The 12,708-nt window shown below is 39.2% G+C and overlaps 1 protein-coding gene across 5 annotated transcripts in view; it reads right to left on the bottom strand.

The window, feature by feature from the left end:
- The window catches only part of LOC113090030 (RNA binding protein fox-1 homolog 2-like), a 45,151-nt gene that overhangs the window by 26,644 nt on the left and 5,799 nt on the right, over positions 1-12,708 (bottom strand). For 4 of the 5 annotated variants that reach the window (XR_003286844.1, XR_003286838.1, XM_026256156.1 and 1 more), the window contains exons 2-4: positions 1,199-1,366; positions 887-1,042; positions 612-665 (exon numbers count right to left, since the gene is read on the bottom strand). Coding sequence is in view for 3 of the 5 variants with exons in the window: in XM_026256156.1 (XP_026111941.1) it covers positions 612-665; positions 887-1,042; positions 1,199-1,366 (378 nt within the window). In the remaining 2 variants the exon portion in view is untranslated. Of the gene's footprint in view, positions 1-611; positions 666-886; positions 1,043-1,198; positions 1,367-9,562; positions 9,695-12,708 lie in introns of those variants that run through there. The other variant, XM_026256158.1, reaches the window with a different exon arrangement.

The following is a 12,708-nucleotide window of genomic DNA, read 5'->3' as shown; positions in this document are numbered from 1 at the left end:
GTTCAAAGTTTAAATGGTTTTCCATAGATTTAAGCTTTAAAGTGCTTCACCCAGGTCACCAGTAGCAAACAATGGTGCACGCTCTGCTGGACAAAGCAAGGAATTACACCATTTCAAGCATTTTGTCTGCATTATATATTATGATGAAAAAAAAAAAAAAAAAAAAAAAAAAAAAAAATTCTTCTTTGCAGAGGAAACATGGAAGCGGTGTCTGAAATGGCACTTGTATTTACACACAAGTGCAGCTCGAGTGACACGAACGCTCGAACCTGCAGTTATAAATGCAAAATAAGGTTTTGATATTTTAAACCGAAATCGTTGAATGCTAACCTACTAGACTTCATGACTGTAGGTGTGCTTTGTTTGACTTTTGCAATATACTCGATAATGTCACACATAGTTAAACAACATCAACGACACTATCGCAGACGCTATATTTCGCACACCTTTATTAGAAGCACAAATCGTAGTGTGTGACGGTCCGAGCCGTCTGCTGTCACGCTGAATCACAGGAATTACATGATCAGTGTTTTCTGGGGGGTGAACCGTTACTTTTATCTAACAATAACATTTATTTAATCAAATGCATGAGTTTAAAAACGCTCTCTTACCTTAGAGCCCCTCTCATTGAAAATGATCTCCACATCCAGAATCTTTCCAAATTGCTAAAAACACACACACACACACACACACACAAAGAGAGAATGATCAACTTAAACCCACGGCTGTTTGAAACTGATCATTAGAGAAGAGCTGCATTTACAACATGACTCTGAGGTGCTGTTACACTCTTGGCCACCAGGGGGCAGAATTGACCCTTAAACATGTCACCATTTGTCACAGTTTCTAAAATCATCTGAAAAATAAACCCTGAAGCCTGTAGTACCCCGAACATCTGCCGCAGGTCTGGGTCTCTGAAGCGGAAGGGGATGTTGGAAACATGGAGCCGCTTCGGGGTCCCTTTAGCCTCGGAGGAATCACTGCTGACCGAAGGATTGTAAGCAACCAACTGAAGTTCTGCCTGAGTAGAGCTGTCTGACATCTGAGAGAGAGAGAGAGAGACAGAGAGAGAGAGAGAGAGAGAGAGAGAGAGAGAGAGACGGGTCTCACCACTCCACAAAATCACAGGAGTGAAGATAGAGATCATGTGTTGAGATGAGCTTGTTGTTGCATCTGCTCGAGGAGCTTTAGCACTTACCTGAGCGCTGGGGTTAGAGGAGGGGGTGCTGCCGACCCCTGCAGGGGCCTCCGTTTGGCCCCCAAACTCCAGCGCCAGGCCGTTCTGAGGAGGAGGAGGTGGAGGAGGAGGGAAGGAGGAGAACGGAGCCCCGACACCCTCCACAGCTCCCATCGTGTCCTGTGAACCCTGCAGATCAGAGACAGACACAGAGCAGGGTTAATCGACCACTCGGCCCAAGACCAGACACACCGCTCACTTAACAGAGCGACCGCCACGAGAGCGAGAGAAGAGGAAAAGTGAAATCCACTGGAGCGGAGAGAGAGAGAGAGAGAGACGGTAATGCATTCCTCTCACAGATGACGCCACTAAGAGCCAGAGCGATTACATTTCTCTGTTTCTGGTGACGAGCAGACTCCGGCAGCTGCTCAATATTAATGAGTTCCTCCTGCATTATTCAGACACACGCCAACACAGCAGACCAGCTTCTGATCGACCACAAAACACCATCCTGATGATGGTTCAACAACACATTCAATGTGAATCCCACAAAAACACACGCAGAAACTAGATTTCACATTTTGTATTAAGAAAATAGTCATTTATATATATATATATATTTTTTTACTTTTTGCCATTATGCACTCAAGATATTATACAAAACAAAGAAAAGCTATTCTCATATTGAGATGATAACACTGGCGTGCAGGGGATGTTCCAGAGACATGCATGCATCAAAATACATAGGATGCACTTCAGATAAAAATTTATAATGAAAAGTGTCATTAACAAAGTTGCATTTTTTTTTAAAGATAAGTATAATTTATTATAATTTGCAATTACAAATTGTATCAAAATATTATGATATTAAATAAAATTTTGAACACAGCAATATGAAATATGATGCCTTTTTAAATGAGATTTAAATTAGTAGTCATTCTGTGTGCATAACGTATAACACTGCTTCGTTTAGAACCGCTTTCATGAAATGGAGCAAAAAGACAACATTTTCTCTACATTTTTAATATTTACTTCTTGTCATATTGATGTTGCTAATTTGTTGTACCCTGACACTTAATAAAGTCCAATACAGACCCTGCTAAATGTTAATCAGTCTAGTGTGAGAGGGCTCAGAGATCTCATCTCAAGGCTTCTCAAACATCAGCCGCCAGCACTGAATGCACACGCTCCCTTATAGTCTTGAAGATGGTTTGTTTTTGTGAGCACTGCATAAACGCTGTTGTGTGTTGACTCGTGGACAGTTGGCAAGAATCGATCCGTGATGCATCACTCAGCACCAGACAGATTCACCGCAGCTCCTCTATCTCTCCTGTTATCATCTGAGATAATGAACGTGATATTGTGTAGCTTGCGTCTGAAAGCAGGCGTACTTCAAGTCTGCTAAACTGGAACAACTCATTTAGTCTTTAATGCACTTTAAATGTTGCTTAAGTACAGTTAAATACATATAGTACAGTATATATATATATATATATATGATTATTTATTTTTATATATGATTATTATTTATATTATTTTTTTAAACGATTAATCTAACGATTCATTTTTCCAGACCGATTCGATTTCGATTATCTCCATTAATTGACTACTAACAATTTATACATGTTGATTTACATATCTGAATGAAAAAAACATGAATTCCTTAACATTGCAATATATGTTTATTGCTCTTAAAATGACAAAAAGACTGAATAAGAATGCATTACTTTGCACTTGTATAGAGATAGCATTCAATAAAACCTTGAAGCCTTGAAAACACACAGCTTACTGAAACAAGCTTCCTGAACACATAGGGCCTAGCTTACTGAAAAAAGTTCTTCTTTCAGATGAAAATAACAACAACTTGATGTCTAGCATTCAATAAAAAAGGTCACCCAAAATACTTGTTTAGAGCAATGGAAAGAATACAGTAACCAATGTAAACCTGAGGGCTTTAAGCTAATACAGAGAGTGCTTTTCCAAAAAAATTAATAAATACAAATTAACACTGGGAGCCAGCAGCCTGTCATGGAGAAAAAAAATCTCTGAATGCTCCACGTAAAACTTTGGCGTTCCACTCTTTTTCTATCTTGTCTAATGATTTTGATTAATATGCACGAGGGAGAGAGAGAGAGAGACTGTTTGAAGACTGTGAGTGCGCCGGGGCTCTCTCTCGTACGCGCCCTGTCATTCTATTCTACATCACTCACCGATCAAATAAGGCTTTGACAGCCGCCAAAAAAACAGATCAATGCAGAAAACCCCTGGATTGGTTATATAACGGACAGAATGTTGATCCGGCCATCGCGTATATTCAGCGCACATAAGGTAAATGTTTTGCAAACGTTTTTTAGAGAAATAAAAACAGGTCGACGAATCGTTGCACATATTTTTTGTACGTATTTTTTGCGTCAACGTCATCAATGACCTCGTCGCGTTGTCATTACGATATTAAGTAAAGATTACGATAGTAAGTACGATATTTTGTAAATGTCCTACCATAAATAGATCAAAATTAATTTGATTAGTGATATGCATTACTAAGATCTTCATCTGATCAACTTTTAAAGATGATTTTCTCAATATTTAGATTTTTTTGCTCCCTCAGATTCCAGATTTTTAAATAGTTGTATCTCAGACAAATATTATCCTCCAAACAAACCACACATCAATGGAGAGATCATTTATTCAGCTTTGCGTTTACAAACACCTTAGACTGCTTTTGTGCTTCAGGATCAAGTATTATTCTGCAATATATATTAGATTTTTACTCTCTTCCGTGAGGCGTTTCATACAGAACCACAGCAGTAGTGTTCATTTTTGATTTGAGCTAAATATGCACTTTTGGCTTTTTGGCTTCTGTTAGATTTTATTGCTGAAACATGATCCTGCTCAAGGGTTTGGGAGATTTTTAACCCTCCAAACCCCATTTCTGTCCTGCCAGTGTTGTTATGGTCAAATAAAACACAAACTATTAATTGAAATAAAGCTGAACTAAAATAAAATGACAAAAATGACTAAAACTGAAAAATAAATTAAAGCTGAATGTAAAAGGTATCTGGCCCGCAAACAGCATTCTGATTGGTCAGCTTTATCCTCTTCAGAGGGCGTGTCCATTCCTTCCTGACTGACCAATCAGAGTCCAGCAGCGCCCAGCATGGGTCCAAAGGTTTGTGGGTCCAAAACAGCCCAACCTGCAAACACTGGTGTTTGAGAGAAACACACACACACACACACACACGAGTGAGTGTGAATGTTTGTCTCTCACACACTCCACCCTCAGCACATGCGTGACCCACAGAAACTGGCTGATCTAGTTTGGATAGAGGACTGCTCCTTTGCTCAACACACACACACACACACACACATTAGATGACAAACTCTTCAGCGACGGACACACATTCGTCTGGTTTGTGAGGAACACGAGCTCTGAACTCTCACACTGAGAAACCAGCCCAAGACAAGCAAACAAGCTGCAGTTAATGTGGTGTTTGATCTCCTCGGCGTGAACCGCTTGGATCTGACCAGGGTTTGATTCTCTCATTAAATATTCAGGGTTAAACACAACTGAAGCAGCATCGCACTCGTCTGTGACGCAGATAAATACATTCATCAGCAGCAGTGTCTCGAAAGCATCTGTTCTAGGTGAAGGATCTTTCCTGTGTGATCTCTCAAGAAAACGGATTTATGGACAGTTAGGTGGCATGTAATGTGTGTTTATAGAAATCAAGATATCTGTTACATGTCAGGCATCTACTGTGAGTGTGTTACTTCACATCTAAATAACTCCCTGCAGTAAAGGATAGTTTGCACTGTATTTACTAGTATCAGCCGATAATCGAGATTGACTGCTAAAAGCACCATCGGACGATCAGGGTTAGATATACCCTGTCAATCAAAAGGGAGCAGAAAAGAGTCATCAGATTGCAACAGAACAAAATGTCTCGTGCAGAAGTTAGAGTCTCTCTTTGACTCTGGGTTCAAGCCAGGGTTGCCAGGTCATGAGTTTTCCTTCACCAAACATTATCTGTAATGTGCCTCTCATTCAACAATGTGCTCTTTTACATCTGATAGAAAGGCTTTTTAATTATGTTCATTTTAAAATTCAAACAATAAATGCTGTTTGGATGCTCTTAAATGTGTCGTGTTCACAGTAGCACCGAGTGCATCAAACATTAATAAAAACAAACATAAAATATAGCATGTCATAAACATGAATGAACATCAGAAGGTACAGTACAGCTCAGTGTAATGTGTCATTTCTCATATAATCACACAAACACAGCACACAAAAGAGATTGTGATCAGTATGATACTCCACATTACACTAGAGAGGAGCTGATGATTCAACACGTTTGAATAAAAATACCTGATGTGAAACAGAGTAACATAGAAACATTTCAATATAGTTTGGGCTTTGTTGTTACTTTTATCCTTTAATATTTAGTGCTGGTAATTGACATATTTGACAATTTAATTTGATTCACAGGATTGAATCAATTCTAATTCAAATTGGTTATTTTGGATTTATAAGTAAAGTACACAGCAAATTTGCTCCTATTTAAAGCTGCAGTCCATAGGTTTTGCCTCTGTCACCATCGCTGTTTAAAATCTCCTCGTGTGTTGTGCAGCGGCGGATCAATCTTCTGTTTTATGGAGTGTGTGTAGATACTGTACTTCAGAATCACAGATACTAGCCTATGTCTTGGGATATAAGACCCAAATAAGAATTCTACCCTGCTACTGTCTTCTGAACAAATAACAATTCTGCCTCTTTTGTTCTGACCAACTGAGGGGGAAAAAAGCATTACAATTACTTGCACTACCAATGGTGATTAAATTAGACTTCTATCCGTATTAGACAGAACTGTTAACGGTGGTTTCTCAGCACCATCAAAATAAAAGTCCCACCTCTAACATCAGGGAAGCAGAACAACTTGCAAAATGTCAAACAAACATTGGACAATATATATCGGCTTTGCTGATATATCGGTCGCCCACTATTTAAGATTTAAGTGATTTGTATACAAACACACTCAATGAAGCTTTTATTTTAAAGTTATTATACTAACTTTACAATTACATCATTATATTGCTACTCTAATCTGTTTTTTTTTTTTTATATATAAACATTTAAAAAGCGTCCGTCATAAAAACTTGCCAGATTTATTCAAACAAATTAAATATTGAAAAACAGTAAAAAATTATAATGAATGTGTTTTATAGTGCTCAAGAGTTTATTTTTCTAGATGACTAATGAATTTGTGGTCACTGGATGTTTTTCCAGAGATAAATGATGTTCACAAGCAGTTATATTTGACATATTTGAAACATTGATTGAACACGAGACAAAAACGGAATACTCTTTTCACATACTTGCTGATGTTCATTCATGTTTATTTCATACTGTAACTGGTATTAAAGCAGAGGAGATGATTAGTGCTGATTAGGGGTCGACCAATTATCAGCCTGGCCGATTATCGGCACCGATATTAAGCATTTTTATGATTATCAGTATCAGTCATTTTCAAAACCGATTCGCAGATAAAATAACTGAATTTTGACACGCGCTATTTGGCTCTGATCCAGCCTGTCAGAACTCACCAATCTGTGGCCTAAAGCAATCTCTGCCCATCGTCCATCTGATTTGTTGTGAGTCACGAGTCTGACCAATCAAAGCTGAATTCACTCTCACTCCGAAAGTGCTTGCTAACTGGAGCTGCTTCAGTGATCACACATCAGTTTTCTCACAAAAGTAAAGCAGCAGCAGACATTAAGTTGCAATAAATTACAACCCAATAATGTTACACAGAAGTTGCAAAACACCTCAATACTACCTATGATTTGCGCAATGCAGAAAACGTGAATGGGCTCGCGGAATCCAGTCATGTAAATGGAATTAACTGTATGATGTGAAATATCACGGAATATGTCAAAGTTTGGATGAATTAATCAAAAGTAGGTCAGAACACTTAAAGTCACAATATGGACTAGTATCTGTAAATATTAAGCTGCAATAATAGCATTTAAATATGAATCCAGCATGTTATTCGTGTCTCTGAGTATGTAAATGGCACAGATGCGCAGTTCTCTTTTCTACACAAAGTGTGCGACGCTCGCGGTGATTTCAGTCGTTTCACTACATGAGAACAGAAATACATGAACAACATCTCCAGAACTGCTCAGACTTTCTGCATGGGATTGTGCCTATTAATAATAATTCTACTCATTCCTAAGTTGTTTTTAATTATTAGGACAAGTGCTCCTAATTACAAGACAAACACTGCTCTTCATCTGGGTGTGTGATGGGTTTGGCCGAGGAAAAAACATTTCAGTCAAGACTTTTTTTTTTTTTTTTTTTTTGCTTTAACCCCTGACTACTACAACAATTATTACAACTTTTGTTTAAAAGAATAATCACACAATACGCTATTTCCTCTGTTTTAATGTTAATAGTAAACCCTTTATTGGCAAAAAAAATAAAGTTTTTAACTCATTTGATTAAAAGATATATTAAATTGATTTATGGCTTCATTTGCACTGCACTGTAAATTAAAACTAACTGGAATGTCTAGTGTCACATAGGCCAAGATTAGGATGACAAATCGAGAGATTTCAATAGGCTACTGAACTAAGTGTGCCTGGAAAAGGCTATGAGTGTGTTACAGACTAATAACTACTACAATATAGCTATGAAGAGAATTAAATTATTTACACTTATAATAGACATTTTTTAAAGTTAATCAACTGATGTGCATTAGATGATCAAAATTGAATAGCGACCTCTCGTAGGTTATGATTTAGTCATTAGAAAATAATTAATGCAGAGTTATGAAAGGTTATGCTATTACACATACATTTCTGACATGTAAATTATTGAAGCCAAATCCTTACACTTCCCCAATCTGTTTAGCTGTAGTACAGTATTCATACTTCATAGGTTTAATCATGAAGAATACAGTGGCCCTGCTTCTCTCTCTCTCTTTATATTACTCTTATTACAGATGGATGCACAGAGGAGGACAAGAGTAAGAAGTGCAGTGTGGAGTACTACACTCAACCAACACCAGGGAAGCCGATATTGTCATTCTGACATCCATTTTCATCACACACCAGACACATACATATATACATACATACATACATACATACATACATATACACACACACACACATATATATATATATATCTCGGTTCGAAATATTGGTTATCGGTCTACTTGATCTGTAATAATCGGTATCGGTATCAGCCTTATATGATAGTTATTGTTTGAATATTGTAATAAAATGATCAGAAGCACAGAGCTTATTGCGATCTACAGGACGGGAGGTGTGCTACAATGCTCCGATCATTTACTGAAAACAGACTTTCCCCCAGCCCTAAACGAGAGGATTTCTGTTACCTTAACACAAGCAAACAATCAGTATCGGGTAGACCTTACTCTGAATAATCAGCTGTTAGCATCGGTGGAGAGTATCTACTTGATTGTTGATTACGGAGCTACAGTGTCTGCATGTTCTTGTGTGAACTTTAAACAAAAACAACATGCATCTGTCCTCATTTAGATGTGTGTGTGTATCAGATGTCCAAAACAAAAGTGTTTTGGGGGAATATAGGGCTATATTTCTATGCAGACAAAGGCAGCTGCTCTGGGTTTGTAAAGCGAGTGTGAGATCATGAGACGACAGGTAAGAGTCTCTCCCTCGCTGCAGGGCAAACGCTGGCTGGGTGGGGTTCAGCATACTCCACCATACTCCACCATACTCCTCCGTCACGGCCAGCTCTGGCTCTACTCTCGGAGCGTCACCTCTGAAAATCAATTTCCATTCTCCATCCAACCCCCACCCCCCCCATCCAATCCCATCCCATTCCTGCTTTTAAAGGAAAACCCGGAGATAACAGCTGCTCGAGCCCTCGGGAGACGGCAGGAGAGGGGGAGGGACGGATTCCAGGCTTTAGCACACACAGCTTCCAACTAATAAAAGACTGAACTGTATCTGCAGCACATGAACACTGAAGACACGTGTGTGTGAAGACACAAAGAGACAGACAGACAGACTGAGAGCACCTGGCCCCTTCAGTCAGGACAGACAGCTGGAGAAACACCAGACCTCCTGACCACGCACACACACACACACGCGCGCACACACACACACACACACTCACACGCGCGCACACACACACGCACTGACTGAAGGTGTCATCTGCAGCTGCAAATTCTTTCATTTCAAATAATACATTGATGCATTTAGCAGAATGCAGTTTACTTGTGTAAAGGCTCTCACACACACACACACACACACACACACGCATGCATGCAGGAGTGGATCACGCTCGATGTATTCAGACAGGAAACACAGAAACATGAATGATTGAACACTCACCGGCCGCACAGGAGGGTAACAGACCCCCATCATCCTCCTGAACACCGCAGCGAGAGACAGACAGAGACGGAGAGAGAGAGAGAGGTGCTTCCTGCTTCCAGATCTCTCCGGCACACATTCAAAATCTCCCTCTCTCACTCCCCTCCCCTCTCTCTCTCTCTCTCTCTCTCTCTCTCTCATTCCCCTCCTTTCTCTGTCTCTCTCACTCGTTCCCTCCCTCTCTCTCTCTCTACACTTTTTCGTAAGACAAACAAACCGATTTCTTAATTTTCAAAGAGGTTTAGCTTCTATTCCATCCGATTAGAAATCAGAAAAACTATGTTTATAAATAATAAAACGGCTAACTTATTTTAGTTAGTTAACCAGATAGCTATTCTAGCATTCTCTGAACAAGTTAAAACACGTAAACCAGAGCAAACGGAATTTCATGCTCTCAGCACAAATATCATCATCATCTTCATCATCATCATCATCATCATCATCATCATATGCCATTCACTTCAATTTAATCTTCAAATCCTTGAATATTCATCTGACCAGGAGTATTTTTAAGCATCACAAGAGACTGTATTATGTTTCTGATGTGATATTACAATAATACTGATATTTACAGACATTTAATTGTGTGGATAATCTCTGAACACAGAGCAGATGTGAAGCTCACAGTCAAACGGCTGCTGATAAATGGATAGAGAGACGGATGGAGGGATTACAGAGAGAAAGAGAAGATAAAGAGCGAGATTAACTACACCAACTGAACACACACACACACACACACACACACACACACACACACACAGCTGCTGTAATCCACAAAGCTAATCTAAAACACTGGGACTATTAACAGTGTGTTCTCAGTTCAACACAGATATTGTAGTAATAATAATAACAGTATTATTTCATACACTGTCAGCATCTTGGGCTATTTTTATGGTAATAACAATTGTAAAGTATTACAAATACAATAAAAACCAGCAAACAAACTAAATATTACACAAGATTATTTTTTCATTAACATAAGATAAAAATCCTAAAATGTTTTATACTAAACTCTTTAAGTGTTTTCTCTAATACAAGCGGGACAGTCCAATAAAAGATGTTTGACAGAAGGGGAACACATACAGGGTCTGAGCCTTTAGGAGCACTCCATCAAATCTAGCTTTAAGAGAGACTCAAACTGTCTGAAACGTCCAGATCTGGATCACGTACAGATGTACTTCCACTTGACCTGAGCGACTGAAGTGTTTCAGTGAAAGCAGCATCACTGCGACACACACACACTCAAGCCCAGTTAATACTGAAGTACATCATATAATACACAAGACCAGCAGAACACTTGCATGATCTGTGACTGAGGAACTGCAGCGTGTCACTGAGCTTCTTCTGTGTTTGAGAGACTGCTGACCTCCTGTAATGACCATCAGACGCTCATTCGACGTGAAGATTCGCTCTCATCTAACATTCCTTACTAACTGTGCAATTGAGAACAAGCAGCAGGTCTGTGAATAATGAAGACTTGAATTAAACCTGCGGGCAAAAGCCCCTCAACATGACATCAATTACCAGACGGAGATACGAGATGAAGAGCTGAGGAGCTTAAACCAGATGATTACTGGACCCTGATTAACCTCCGAGGACTCCGGACGATACGAACGCATCACAGCCGAGATCGTGAGCGACTCTGAGCACTACACAGACAGCACTGATCACGGGAAAGAGCGGTCTGATCAGACTCATGACTGGACTGTACTGTGCTTTAACAACATAACAAACGTTCAGCTGATTAAACACTTTCAGAAGACAAAACTCTACAGCTGTGAAACGATTAGTCTATATTATAGACAACATCGACAATAAAGAGACATTAGTTATCGAGGAGTGGTCGGACCTGATGTGAGAGCCTGCAGTAATGCGGTTTGACCAGTGAGGCGCTGTAGAGACCGGAAGACCGTATCTCAGCCTCCTGGACGCAATTCAACAGAAGAAGACACACGGCGCTTCCTGAAGCTGCTGAGCGCCGTCACGGTCAACATGAAATATGCTGCACGCTTTCCACTTACTAAAGAAATAATCAAAAACTGACACGGTGAGAAAGCAGCAGTTAAGAAAGCATCTGATTACAGCGATGTGGATGTTTGTTCAGTACAGTCACATCACGTTTATTTATACTGTATTTTATGCAATAGATGGTCTTAAATCAGTAATAAACATGAGAAACCAGAGTCTGTGTCGCTTTGGGTTAGAATTACGACTAGATTTTCTGTTATAGAGCAGCTCACAGTCTGGAGCTAGCCAACGATCAAATCTTTTTATTAGTGGGGAAAAATTAAAGTGATAGTTTGGTTTGTAGAGATCGAAGCTTGATCTAGCTCAGGACTGTTTTGATTATAATAACTCAGTAAGGTGTTTTAAGACAAATTATGTTATGAATAAAATGGTTTATTCAAAAATAAAACATCTTATCTCTAACCTTTATGACTTACAAAACGTTTTCATACAGCTAGTTAAACGGTTCATATCTCATCGGTCATCTCATTTTGTGTGCCAAACAGATTTGTATGAATTGTAATGACATGATTTTTTACCTTTATTTATTTGTTAGTATATGTATAAATAAACAAGAAGAATTGTACGTTGACTCAGTAAAGGGCCTTATACAGTGTGTGTCACTGTAAAGACAGTTATTCTGTCCCTCAGCCTGGTTAAATGAACCTCTAACATGACTAAAGACTACAGTCTGCTGCTGGCAAAACTCTAATAAACAATGGAAAACATGCATTTTACTTTAATGGAACCTTTTTAATATTTAATAATTAGATTTATATTCCACATTCCTCATTTCTTCTCAGTAAGCGTAGAGCAGTGCATTATGGGCCAGCGTTCAGATGAAGGATGCGTGCATGTTTAATTGGTCTTCAGTGCTGTATAATCAGATTAGCATCGCTCCGTCAGGGTTCAAGCCCGGCTAGTGTTCACACATTAAAACAAGAGCACCATCACCACACCAGGGACAAAAGAGACGACTCCGTACCCCTGCGCCTTTACTGCAGGACTTTAACCGTTACTTATTAGAGTCCAAAAGATCCACCGTAGTTAATATTTATAGCAGATCGCACACGATACGAGGAATGAGCCGGCGAGTGGAG

Source organism: Carassius auratus, chromosome 6 (genome assembly GCF_003368295.1).
Source record: "Carassius auratus strain Wakin chromosome 6, ASM336829v1, whole genome shotgun sequence".
Taxonomy (NCBI): Eukaryota; Metazoa; Chordata; class Actinopteri; order Cypriniformes; family Cyprinidae; genus Carassius; species Carassius auratus.
The sequence above is the reverse complement of the archived record's forward strand: the minus strand, read 5'-3'. Positions and strand labels throughout refer to the sequence as shown.